At 47.8% G+C, this 13,991-nt stretch overlaps 1 protein-coding gene across 2 annotated transcripts; it reads right to left on the reverse strand.

Annotated features, from left to right (window-relative positions):
- Positions 1-3,402: 3,402 nt before the first annotated feature.
- Positions 3,403-13,808, reverse strand: SHOX2 (SHOX homeobox 2). 2 transcript variants are annotated; one of them, XM_060099988.1, is made up of 5 exons: positions 13,141-13,808; positions 10,054-10,262; positions 7,628-7,685; positions 7,223-7,311; positions 3,403-5,610 (listed from the first exon to the last, which is right to left on the reverse strand). In XM_060099988.1, the coding sequence occupies exons 1-5, from the start codon at positions 13,496-13,498 to the stop codon at positions 5,353-5,355; spliced, it is 972 nt and encodes a 323-aa protein (XP_059955971.1). In that variant the 5' UTR covers positions 13,499-13,808; the 3' UTR covers positions 3,403-5,352. The 2 variants fall into 2 exon arrangements, with proteins under 2 accessions (XP_059955971.1, XP_059955970.1); XM_060099987.1 differs by having other exon boundaries at positions 3,403-5,646.
- Positions 13,809-13,991: the final 183 nt, after the last annotated feature.

Consider the following 13,991-nt stretch of genomic DNA (forward strand, 5'->3'; position numbering starts at 1 on the left):
AAGTACTATACTAAATTTTCCTGTACTGAAGGCATATGCGATGGTTACCTTGATTGACACATAAAATACCCAAAACAAAATACCCCAAGACTTGAGGATATTTTGTTTTGTGAATTAGAGACATGAAAGGACTACCTAGGTATCAGAAGTGTTATAAGCTCACATCTGTAAGTCTTTCTTAGAGATTTTCATATTTCTTATACAAGAATGTTCCCTGCCTGAAATATTTCAGTGTTCACTCTGTATCTGAGCTTGAAAATTATCTAATCCTTTTTAACTGTTAATTTTCAACTACTTTTTCTTCACACATGCTTTCAATATAATGTTTAACACTTTTTATGTTTTTATTCCAGTCGTCTTGAAAACATGCTAGTAAACATGCAAGCATATTGTAAAGGTTTAAAATTCGTGGTGTGTATACATATATCAACAGGAGTTATAAATTATGTATATCTCAAGCCTATATAAATTAGATTTTGAAGAACAAGCATCACAGTACTCAGGCAGGTCATAATAAGAGATTCCATGTGAAATGTAAAAACTACCTTGAATAAATTATCCATAAGTTAACGCTCTCATTAGAATGACATATTTATTATTTCTGGTTTTGTGACATTCCTTTAATGCACTTTGACTAACTGTTCTAACAGCATGTTAAGAAACCATTGCAGGCCTTTTTCCCCCCTTGGAATTAGCAGACTTTATTTACATTTGAACTAAAATAATTTAAAATAATATAACATTGAAAACAATCACCCATTTCCCAATGTAGAATACCATTTTCTTCTGCCCAGAAACATTTAATTGAAGCAGGATATAACTTTAGTAATTATTTTTGCACGGAATGACTCTAAAATTAATAGTCAATTGTAAGACTGTTTAAAAATTGGGAGACTGACAATCAAAACAATCTTAAATGCTTTTTTTGTGTGATGAAAAGGAGTGATCCTTTAATTCCCTCACACACATTAAACTGATTTCACAGACTTTCTGTACTGGTGTTTAACATAGTCAAGTGCTTGAGGTTACATAAAATAAACAATCTTGAGATCTTATTGCAAATGTTTGCAATTTATGATGTAAACTGATTTGTGAAAAAATAACAGGATCCCATGTCACCAAAGCCAAAAAAGCATTTTTCAGAAATCAAAATAGTTCCGAAATTTGAGCATTGCATTATGCTAAAGTATTACCATCTGAGGATCTAAAAAGTTACAAATCTGGGGGAAAACTCAAAATAGATATTTATCAGCTCAGCTTCAAGCTAAGGCCTGCGATCTCAATGGGCCTCCTGCATAATAGGGTCTTTAACACTAATGATGTTTTGAGTAAGCTCTTTTAATTCAGTTTTCCCCAGGGATTTTATAGCTTGGGAAGGCTTTGCACACCCTGAAAGATTTGGGGCAACTGGGGGAAATTTTAATTATTTATTGCGATTATTGAGTTTGGACCAAAACAACATGCATGTTGGGGCATATTTGAATTTAAAGTGAAGCTTTCCTCCGACCACTTCTCAGAGTGGCTCTGGAAACTCGGGTTTTGGAACCTCTTGTTCACACACCCAAGCGCCTGCCCGGGTGGCCGTAGCACTCCGGGAAAGCGGGCTCTGCTCGGGCGCCTGTGGGAGGCTGGACCCCCGAGGGACCGGCCCGATGGGAAAGGAAAGGCGGCCTTGGTCCTCGCTGAGTCTCGGGAGAGCGGTCTCGGGAGGAGGCGAGGACGCCGCGGGCGGCCCTGACGCCGGTCTCACCGACCGCGCCTGGCTCAGGTACAGCCGACGGGGCTGAGAAACTGGCCTTCCTTCTTCTCGCCCTACCGGGCTGCGTCCGCGGGCTCCTCTGCCATCCGCGCTCCCGCCAGGACCCCATCCCCGCGGGCTCCGCGCCCAGCCCAGCCGGCTCCGGCAGCCGGTAACGTTCCAGCCGACGTAGGCCGCGCTGCCGCGCCCCTTCGCCGGTGCCTGGCGCCCGGCCGGCCTCGGCCCGGACGCAACGCCTCCTTTGACCTCAGGCTCCCTGAGCTCAGCTGCGGGGACAGGCTGTGCTCCGCGTCGGTCGCGCCCTTGGCTGGGCCCCGGACGGAACTGCCAACCCCCAGCCCCAAGTTCTCCCGTGACCTGCGACCTCCCTCGGGGTGTCCGGGGAAACGTCCGAGCCCGCGCCGGGGGCTGGATTAGGGTTGGGGCTTGGAGCCTGCCCGTTCGGACCCTGGACCCCGGCGCCGACGGGAGCCAGCCGGAGGCCACCGGCCCAGGCGGGAGGCGCGGCGCGGCGCGGCGGCTTCAAAGCGCACCCCGCCCCCAAGCAGATGTTTATTATGAAAACTAGGGACGCTTGTCAAGTAAAAGACCCGCAAGGCCTGAGCTCTGAATACGGCCCAAGTCCTGTTCTGTGGTCTTTGAAGACTAAAAGATGAAAATAAACATATCACCCACGTCTACGCGGAGGAACAGCTTTGAGCGAGCTCAACCCGGGAGAGGGCCGGGTTGCGGAGGAGGGAGCAAGGCCCGAGGATACGGGGCTTTGTCGCAGGGAGGGTCTCCTCTACGCATCCTCCGCTCCCTAGGGGGCCCCAGGGGACACTCGGGGCACCCTCAATTTTGGCGGAGGGTGTCCCCTATCCCAAGAGTCCGAGAGGGAAGGGAAGGGAAGGTCAGGTCCTGTCCCGGGTCTTTACGGTCTGTACCCACCCGCAAACAGGCAGAGCCTTCGGGCTTAGTAGGCAGTATTTCTTCCGGGAGAGGGGACGGGAGGAGGAGGGAGGGAGGGAGGGGCTCCTCGGTATCCGGAGGACGGCTAAGACCCGGCTTTTCCTAACCACGATCCTAGCTTCTACCTTTCCCTAAATTTAACGAACGAAAAATCTGTTTGGGCCAAAGCGCTAAACTGAAGTGGGAGGCGGGGGACCCGCTCTCCCCGGCACCCCCGCCGCGCTTCGCGGCTCTTATCTTACTCCCAAACCGCCACCGACTCCGGGGAGGGTCGGCGACCTGGGACCAAGTGTCTGTCTTGCCACAATTAACCCAGGTGGATTTCGCATCGCGTGATCACGCTTTCCTTCCTCCCCAAAATGTTCCCCAAATGAACTTCAAGGGCGAAAGTGCAGCAGAATGAAGAACGGGAGTCCGTCTTGGGGAAGGGCGTTATTCTATGTTATTCTACATGTTATCTGTTCCTTTACTGATGTGTAAAATCAATCCGGTTACTGTGCTGGGTGGATAAAATGGGGCGGGCGGGGGGCATTCTCTCTCTGGGCTTCTGAGAGCCACAGAGCCACCATTCTCACGGTCCGGTCCCTTGATTGCCGCACATAGGAGAAGAGGCAAGCGCTTTTCCAAGTTGGTATAGTCGAGAGAGACACACACACATTCATCAAAAAGGAAGAAAGAAAGACTATCCCGGATAGTTTAATAGTAACAGGAACAAAGATGACGCGAACCCCATCAAATGAAACAATACTATTTTCATTCAATTGATCGCAAAGTGTCTTCAATTAATAACTTGGCACTTATTTAAAAGGTTTAACAGAGGTGAGACCGAAACATTTTGTACCGACAACACGTCATGAAATAACAGAATCTTCTTTTGTTTAAAATAACTTAATACACTAGAAAAAATATGGCAAATATAAATAATTTTGTTTTCATGGAGAACAAATAGTTACAAAGCTCAACCGCATACCAAAGTTCAGCTAAAAGAGCTTTTCCTCGTTCTTGTATAAGGGATTAAAAAAAAAACTAAGGAGGCTTTTTTTAGAGAATTGGGATACAGATTGCTTAGTCCAGGGTATCCCAGTTTAAATAGCTACATGAATTGAGACAAACAAAAATATTACTTGAATATACACCCTTGTGAGATAAAATGCAAATGTTGAAAGTCAACTATCAGTTCACACGTTATAGCCAAAATAAACTTTGTTCGTGTTTATCAACATATTTTACACAAACTTAGTGCCTGTATCTATCTGGGTGTTGTTTAAAGTGAGTGTGATGGGACAGAGAGGGGGAAATAAAGCACTGTCCTCAAATAGGACTTTAGGAAATCTGCAAGAGGGAATACAAGAAAAGGGGGAGGAGAGGGGACTTAACACTGAGCGCCCACTATGTATCAGGCACCACGTGAGGCGCTGTACCTTCACCGTTTCATTTATCTTTTCTTTTTCCTTTTCCCACATTTTCTACCTGCCTCTGTTGTCTTGGGACAATCAGAGTGTAACTTTTTTGCCCTTCAGGCTTTTTTCTTTTGTCCCCCAGGATTAAAGACGGGACAAAAATAAATATAGATAGAAATATATATATATCAATTTCCAGATGCTTTGGGTATTGTTTTTATACTGAAAATGAAAATGGAGTTAAGTGCATGTGAGTAAAGCGGGGAGGGGGGAGACACCATCAATGGAATACAAGTAACATGCAAACCGGAATTTACTGTCAGCAGTCTGGACAGTTCTGCCATAATAATTTTCTCAGAGAAATCATCGTCTGTGGTATCATTTTTGTATTAATATTTTTTTCTCTCCTCGTTTTTATACTGTCTTCCCTCTTCTTGCTCTTCCATACGTGGTGGTTTTTAACTCAAAGCACCTGATTCAACGTAAAAGGAGGCCCGCCTCTCTTATCAAATTGCTTGTATTAAAGTGAACTTCGCAGAAAAAGGTCAGTTTCAAAACCTGTGAACTTCCCAGCTGCGTACATTTTTTTCATCTTAATTCTTTAAATAAGTATACCTCTTCCTTCTGTTTTGCCTTCTTAGCCCATTTTAAAAAACATACACTTTAAGTTGGTAACTCCCCCCCGCCCCACCGCCGCCCCAATTCTCTCGAGATTCGTCAAGGTTCTTTTTCCATATTTTTTAATGTACAAAATACTTTAAAATTTTCTTTTTTGTTCCTTGGTTCTCTCTCCGATTTCAGCTTCTGACGAATAGCAATAAGTTCCCTTTCTCTACTTATCTCTGGTTTGTCTTTTCTACTTTTTATCCCTTCATTTTTTATTAACAGGATTTTTATTTCTACGCAAGAGTCCACCGTCGCAGTTTTGCCGTGAGCCACACTCCGCTGTCCCAGCACTCCCTTGTCCAGTCTCTCTCCAGACCTCCCAAACCCAGCCCTACAAAGCCAAATTCTAGGCCCTTGGGTAGGTGAATGGTCAGGAGCCACGGAGCTGGTGCCCTTCTTGGGATCCCAGGTCACGCCCTCCGAGTTCGGGATGAGGAATGGGGCAAGGGGCGATCAGCGGGTGGAAAGAGGCTCGGCTCCCGAGGTCCGGAGCAGGTAACGGAGAAGCAGCGGGGCTCGGAGGGCGTGCAGGCTGCGCGCCGCGCTGCAGGCGCGACGTTGGCGCTGGCATTGGCGTCACAGACCCAGGGCGGCCGCGTGCTTTTTGGCTTTCAGTCTGAGATCCGCGATGCTGGAGTTCTTGCTGGTAGTCTTGGCGGCAGCTGCGGCAGCCACGACAGAGGCGGCAGAAGCTGAGTCCGCGGCCAGCGTGGCGAGCGGCAGTCCGAAGGGCGGCGCGGGAAACATCATGTAGGGCGCGTGCGCGGCCAGGTGCGGGTGCAGGTGGTGGTGCGCGTGCGCCACGGCGCTGTCCAGCTGCAGCTGCGCCTGAACCTGAAAGGACAAGGGCGTCACGTTGCAATGACTATCCTAGGGTGACAACAGAATAGAAACAGAGCATTAACGGCGTCCAGCTTAGCTCGGGTAAGGCTGGGGCAGGGGACGGGAAAGGGGCATTTGGCTGACCTTATCAGTCTGTTACTGAATCTGGGGCGCCACAGGGATATTCCAGTGACCCTGAGTCTCTGCAACTAGCTCAATGTGGCCTATCCCCTTGAGTCCCAGGGACTCCCGTCTGCAGGAATTGTGGCCGCCCCCTCGGGAGCTGGGTCTGTCAGAAGGCGACATTGCTATTGTGCTAATACATCACCCTCCTGAAAATAACAATGTATATTGGACAGACGACGGGGTGAGGATCATTACCCTCCTCTTTTGATGCTGTCGTACACCTTTTACCGGGCTACTAAAACACTGAAGTACCATTAAGCAAATTACAAAACTTTTAAAATGTCACCTAGGGAAGTTGTTGCATCTTCATCACAACTGGCACAATTGTTAGTACTTCTAACATTTACTGCTATTAAAATTACCTTGGGATCTTGTTAAAATGTGGATTCTGATTCAGAAGGTCTAGTGTAGGGCCAGAGAGTCTGCATTTCTAACAATCTCCCAGCTGATGATGATGCTGCAGACTAGGAGATCACCTTCTGAGTAGTAAGGGTCTCCTTTTAAGATTCCCCTCTCTCTCCAGTCATTCTCTCTTGCTTCAAAAGCCTAGCATCAGGATACCAGAATCCAGTGGTGCTAGGAGAGCTAAGATCTGCCTAATACTAACCCTCAATACACAGGTGCAGCCAGGTGTCTCCCCCGACCAGGACACTGGCGTCTGAGAGTTAATTCATGACTTCACAGTCCTACGGAGAAGGGGGCCTGGCCATGGGGAAGGTCAGGCACTGGTTGGGAAAGGATTGCACCCTTAGGCTTGGAGAATGGGGAGTTCAGAGCACTGGGATTTCCCAGGATTAAGTCATTGCTGCAGACTGTACTTTTAAAATATAGTCTTAAAGGTTTCTGTATGGCTAAGAAATAGATTGCAGCTGCAAGGTGTCCCTGGGAAGACCAGTGCTTCCCTCTCTACTAGATATGAAGCTTTGCAGCTTTAAAAAATCAAGTCTGAGCTGGGAGTGTATGTATGTACGTATGTATGTATGTATGTATGTATGTATGTATGTATGTATTTATTTATATTTATCTTCGGTCAGAGACATTTAATGTGAATAAGAGATAGAAAACACCTAGAAAAATATTTAGAGAGTTGCCTTAGAAACACCTTAGGACTAACCTCTGTACTGGATCTGACAAAATCTTAATCAGAAGGCTTTTCCCTCTTCTACCCAAGTGCAATCTTTAGTGCATTTTTAAAGGACCAATTGCCACCCTCAGGCCTCTGTGGGTTTCCCATGAGGACAGAAAGGACTAGGCATGTAGACCCCTGACACTGTATAGGTTTTTAAAGGGGAGTAGGTCCACTATATCATCTGAAAATTGATCCTCTACCTGTATAGACACCTATATTGGGGCTCAGAGACAGGGGATGTTCAACAATTCAAGCAAATATCTAGGTCTTTTCACAGTTAAAAACAGGTTGAAACTGGGCTGTACTTGCCTGCTGGAATGGCATCCTTAAAGCACCTACATTGACGTAGGGTGCTACTCTACAAGCTTCAAATTGGCTGGCAGCCCCTATGAGGACGCCTGCAAAAAATGGGGGAACAAAACACCATAAAGTGAGATTGACATGTCCAGCATTGTTTTCCAAGGTTCCAAATGGAACCAAGATAGAACTATTTCCTTTGGAATTGTACTGTTATCTTCCTAAACTGCTGCCAAAATTAAAAGCAATGTAATTTACTCCCAAACTTTAGGACTCTCATTAACTGCCTTCGGAGCAGATTTTTAAATAAGGACCATAGTTATCTTTGACAAGGTTCTTTTCTGTCTTCATAATAACAACATCCCCTAATACTCTTTTTACTTAGAGTATCAAATGTTCTTTGTCTGAGAAGCATACCTTTATGCAGTTGATTTTCTTGTTTTCTACATTTAGCTCTTCGATTTTGAAACCAAACCTACAAATTGGAGGAAAAAATAAAACCTAGATGTTATGACTCAGAGTAATGTTTTAGGCAAGGATTGGGAGATATAGCAAGCAATCTTTGAATTACGTACAAGAATCTTAATTTCCAAAGTTAAAAACATAAATAAATGACAAAATAGAAAGATTTCATATACTTTTGCGAGATAAGTTGTTTCTTGATAAATTACTGTAGTCCCGGTTTCATGTTTCCACAGTTAGAATCCCCAAGGCCTAAAACTCGCCCTGATACCTGATACTAAAGTGATAATGGGTTTAGATGTTTGCCCAGTAAGACCTGAGAAGAATATGCTCATTAATAGCCTGTAATATTAATTAGTTTCATCTTCAAGAAAAACCAAACACCAAAGCAAATAGTGACTCTGTTTTTTAGTTTCTTTTTTCCTGGGGGTGGGGGGATAAGAGTGGGGGAAGAGGTAATTAGTGTCATAAAAGCCTCACTACAAAGAAGTTTAGAATTTCTCTGTTCCTCTGTGCAGCAGAGTGTAACATGGTAGCAGAATAATTGTGCCATTATCATGATAATCTAATTTGCTTCTATAGAAAAAGCCACCGAGTGCAGTTAGGGTAGTAGAGAAGTGTCCAGAAGATAGATCAAAATGTAAATAAAGTATGAAAAAATAAATACCAGCAATGAAGTTCACTTATTATGAGAAAAAAAGAAGAACATTCTGTGAAATGGGAGTGGGGTATGAATCAAGTAGCTGCTGGATACTATCTCCTCCCAGATATTACCTTGTTAGATAAACTTGCCAACTTTTAGAGGCAGTATGGCAGATTTTAAGAAATTCAAATAAAGCTTGCTTTTATACTCCAATAATATAGCATTATATTCCAGTAACACAGTATATTGACTGATTCATAAATTAATGTTAAAAAACATGGAAGTAAAATATTGCTTCAGAGCTTTCTTCTTGTTTTTGAAAGCAAGTGTCACAGTCAATGGAAATCTTCAAAAATTCCCCTGCCATTTAGTGTAGTAGAAGGGTGGATTTCATGCCAGGGTGGCATCCTTTGTGTACCTCACATGGCCTGAGGCTTCTTGCCTCTTTTTTCCCCTAGAAGAGTTGGAGCTGATACACTAATGCTCACAACTGTAATAATTATCATCATGTCTTTAAGGGGTTGCTAAGCCTCTAGAGATCTCAGTGCACAGAGCAAAGTAGGAGAGGCTTAAAAAGGAAGGCTCTGCTGTTGATGCTGTGATGACCAAGGCAGCCTATTATTACTTTTCCCCTTTAAAGTGACTGCTCTGTTTTTGTCCTGATCCTATTACAAGATGCGGGGAAGCCCCATAAGAATTGCATAGTTCGCTGCAGATGGTGGTCTCTAGCCCAGAGACCTAGGGAGTATCTGTTACAGTGATACTTTGTAACAGCTGCAGATGTTCAGGCCTAAAACTGCTCCATGTGTTCAAACAAATAATGACTATCATTTTCTCCTATTTTATTATTTGAGTGGAAATACAACCTGAAACACTTAAATTCGTTTTCCATAAAACTAAAAGGATATGTATGCATGTATGTATATAATTTTTTCCCCTTAAGCACTCCTGAAGCCTACTTTTCCCATTACATTCATCGCCACAACCGGTAAAGAAAATCTGCCCCAATGCTAACTCCATTGAGTGTGGCACTTGCTGGGGTCAGATTTTGGAAATGTCAATATTAAGATATGTGGATTGTTTTAAAATCAAGTTTCTGTAGGTTCAGGTTCACTTCCCTGGTTAAGTGAGAGAACAAAGAGTGACCAAATGCATTTATTTCTCTGCTATTTCACACACAGTTTGAGATCGACCGCTAACGGCAGACTGTAAATTTGTGCACTTAACAGTTGCTAATTTTCTTTATAGTCTGTACATCTATAAACCTAATTGGCATATCCGCTTGGCAAACCTAGATCCCAGAGCAGACCCTCAAGGAAACCCAACTCCGCCGAACAAAATATTCGTTGTAACTTTTAAGGCATCCAGAAGATAAAACGTTTTCTGTGGGATTTTTTTAAGGCTTATAAAAGTAGGCCCATTAGCATTAAACCACATTAAAGGCATTGAGAGGCGAGGGTCGGGGGTGTGGTTTATAGAAACTCTGGGAGCAAGCCCAGCACAGCTTTCTTCTGCTGGGAACATATGTTGGGATGGGGCGGGGCGGCGGGGGGAGCACGGAAAGGCTTTAAGACCAAGATCTACTTTGGAAAATAAGACCTCTAGCAGAGACATCGCTTCCCTTCTCACCTCACTCCAGACATTTGGACCCGCACCCTTGTCGTGTGTACCCCAGGCGACTCTCCAACCCCAGGCATGCCCCTCCTCTGCTCCCCGCGACCTCGTCACAGGCGGGTACCTGCACTCGGGCCTCGGACAGCCCCAGCCGTTGGCTCAGTTCTTCACGCATAAAGGCGTCCGGGTAGTGAGTCTCATCAAAAAGCCTCTCCAGCTCGTTGAGTTGTTCCAGGGTGAAATTGGTCCGACTTCGCCTCTGCTTGATTTTGGTCTGGCCTTCGTCCTCCATCCCTTTCGCATCCTCTTTGCGATCCTTCGGCTCCGGGGACACTGGAGGGGGCACCACGAACAGGACCGCACACGTACGTCCACGCGCGCACACAGCAACACACACACACAGACAAAAACAACACAGCAAATGCCGTTACCAGATCTGTCTCCAGAAGGATGGAGGATCCTGCCCCCTCCCGGAGTTCCTGTCCAGTTCCTCACCCGGCTGCGAGGAAGAGGATCCTGGAGACGCGAAAAGATCAACTCTGGGCGGCCGCCCGCGGGCAAGGTGGGCATTCACCCACGCATCCCTTTTGCAACTGTGGCCTCAGCTCACCTCCTCACTATTCAGCCCACAGTCCCCTGTCCTCCCCCGAGAACACCAAATCAGTTCCACTCACCCTCCCTTGCATTCACTCTCTCCCACTCACGCACAGAAATCAAAAGCGCCGCACCGGGCGGGTCACAGAACGAGATGCTGGCAGGAGAGCGCGGCGAGGCTACGGACTGGCCTCTTACACCAGCCATTCCCAGAGTGCTGGGCCGTTGTCAGGCCAGCAGTGGCCGCCGCCGGCTCTCTTGTCTCTCTCAAACTTGCTTGTCTAATTTGGGAACAATTGGGCTGAAGGGTCACAGCCGGAGGACAAGACCCCGGGGCCGCATGGCACTGGGAGCCACTTTCCCGGGCGCTCTGTGCGGACCCAGGGCTTGGACGAAATCCCGCGGACGGCCCACGGACAGTCAGGCAGTCCCTGTCCCCCCTGCCGAATCCCAGTCGCCTGAGCAGAGGCGCCCACGCCATGTTGGCGGCCTGGAGGGCTCGCTGCCCACACCCGGCCGGAAGGCCGAGAGGCGGAAAACCAGCTTCGGGGAGCCAGCGGAACAGACCGCTGTCTCTTTCGCTCCTTTCTCCCTCCCCATTGGAAAGGCAGACGCGACCCTGAACGCTTAAACCCATAGAGATCAACAGGTTCAAGCGGAACATTCGGGATCCTCGGTTTCTATTGGTTGCTCAAAGCCTTTTCATGCATCCAGCAGCTCGGATGTTTAATAAAATATGCATTTTTCTGCTCTAGGTTTGCACACATCCGTTGCCACTTTCCTGTCCTTCCTTCTCCTCCCTTTAAAAACAGGAGCTCCACGAGTGTGAACATACAGGGACACCAGAGGGATGTGGATAGATAGATATATATTTAGGCCAAGGGACCGTGATCAGGGGAGCCGGTATCAACATAAGCTGCCTTCTGGAACCTTCATCCTCTGCGCCTGAGTCGGAGACTTGGGTTTTTAAGGTGCAAAAGCTGAGTTTGGATAATTGAGGCTGTTTGCAGTTCTTCCCAGCCCAGAATCCCAATCAGCATGGGTGTTAAAAATCATTTCCAGAAGAGCCGGCCTGCAGACAAATTAATATTTGCCCTGAGCTTGGAAATCAACAATCCCAGGACTTTGTTTGCCCACGGTTCAGACCCTAACTTCGTTGGGGGGTGCCTGCTTGTGTACCCAGGGCCTGGAGCTGGGGACTCAGGTCGGGAGGGTGCACTGGACCGCCTGACAGTTATGCTACCACTTTCCAAATTTAGGAGTACTTGGTACCCCGTCTGGGAGAAGAACCTCTAGAACTCAGCCCAGCGTGGCATTCTAGTTACCGTGATCTTAAGTGTTTCCCGCATATCTACTTCTCAAAGTTCATGTTGTGGACGTTTGTCCTTCCTTAGGGAAGAAGTGGATACATTATAGCACAAACTGAAGCCAAGTTAATAGGAAAATATTTCCACAGATATTACAATGAAATTTAAATATGAAAACACATCTTTCAGATTCTGCCTTTGGCTTTGTTTATTTCGTGCCATCCACAGTGGAAGCCTCTCAAACTTTTGGGGCTTCAAAGAGAAAGATGTCCACATTTACAGTTGATTAACAGACTTAATATAATCTCTATTTCGGCCCCAAATTTCCACTTATTGGCCTAAACAAGAACAGACTGTTATAAACGACTTAATTGCTTGCTTAAATATGTGATTCTAAGCATGCCACATATTTCCTTAATTGGAAAAATATGGCAGCACACCAGTTACTGCAGGCACCAAGTGCCAAATTAATTTTATTCTTGAACTCCTTTGAATTGGTACAGGACGCTCCACCATTTAGAAAAAGCCTTTTCCTAACACTTTCCTGGCACCAAAGGATTATCCCACCACAAAGTCAGAGTACTGGATGATGCGACGCAGTAAAATTTCGAAAAACAAACAAACAAACAAAAAAGGAGCCTAACGCATCTCCCGAAAGAAACAGCGCACAGCCTGAACCTTAGCCTGCCTTGGTCTCATTCTACCTTCACAGCTCAAAGAAAATGGGAAGTTTGGGGCCCTAAATTCCAGGGAGCCAGGGTCTTCGCGGAGTCAGCGGCAGCACGAAACCCGGGGCGACTCCAGGGTGAAATCCCAGTCAATCTCTGTGTCTGTATCTCTGTCCCCTTTCTCTCTTTTTCTTTTTTTTCTCGGGCCTAGGAAAGGGGCTCCGCAAACTCGGCGCTAGATGCTAACTGTAATCCCGCCGCCTGGCCCAGCTACTGCCAGTACCCCCTTTCGCAGCCCGGCCCAGCGAACTTCCCCATCCGCCTGCGGGCCGTCTGGGCTGCGGGCCCATCCTCCCGTTGGTGAAAATGCGTTTCGGTGGAATGGGAGTAGCGGGAGCATCTGAGAAGGGCGCGCGCAAACCCCACACGCCCCCCCTCCCCGCACACACATTCGGACCCCACCCACGACCGTGCACACCACCGGACTCCCACCCCTCCATCCTCACTCCAGCTTCCAAAGCTGGGGTCCAAGAGCCCTCTCCGCGTCCCGCCCCCCTCCCCGCTGGGCCTTGGTGTCCTCTCCCGCCCGAAAGGAGTCAGGAAGGCGGGAAGAAGAACCGCGGCCGGGGGTCAGGCCGTTACCCTCGGTGAGCCGCGGGCTGCCCGGCTCCCTGCTTCTCTCGGCGGCGCCCATGTCCAGCTCCCGGACGGGAGAGCGCGCTCCTCCAGCTCCTCCGCCCGCTCCTCCTCCTCCTGCAACTCCTCCACCTCCTCCACCTCCTCCGCCTCCGCCTCCGCCTCCTCCGCCGCCGCCGCCTCCGCCGGCCGCCCGGACTGCGGGACTGCTGCGGTCGTCACGGCCCGGCTCCACGCAGCCGGTCGACTCCTTGGCCCCGCGCAGCGGCCCGCTCTCCAGCACCTCCCGGTACGTGATAGCCTCCTTCTTCTCCTTCACTTTCTGGTCAAAAGACTTGGAGACGAACGCCGTAAGTTCTTCCATCGCCGCCAATGCCCGTCAGCCCCGAGCTCAACGTCTCCCAGCCGAGCCCAGCTCTTTTTTTCCTTCTTCTTTTTTTACTGCTCCAGCCCCCCCAATAATAACACATCAATGGGACAGGGGTGGGGGAGGAGTGGGAGGAGGAGGAAGAAGAAGAAAAAGAAGAGAAGAAAGAAGAAAGAGGAGGAGAAGTAGAAGGAGAAAAAGAAGTAAGAAGAGGAGGAGGAGGAGGTGAAGGAGGAGGAGGAAGAAGAGGAAGAGGGAAGGGGCGGGGGCCGCGGGAGGGAAATGGGAACTGATGCTTCCCTGCCGGAGCGCGCTTGTTCAATGTTAAGATCTTTGACAATTCTTCCTGCGGAGAGTTCAGATCTGATAGCAACGCAGCGCTTGAAGTCTCACTATTTATACTTCGCAAAGGCGGCCCCTTGTTCTGAGTAAATTACCTCCCCTTCGCAACTCGGAGGGAGACCCTTCCCGGGAAGCACCCGCGCCACTA

This window comes from Mesoplodon densirostris, chromosome 5 (assembly GCF_025265405.1).
Source record: "Mesoplodon densirostris isolate mMesDen1 chromosome 5, mMesDen1 primary haplotype, whole genome shotgun sequence".
Classification (NCBI taxonomy): Eukaryota; Metazoa; Chordata; class Mammalia; order Artiodactyla; family Ziphiidae; genus Mesoplodon; species Mesoplodon densirostris.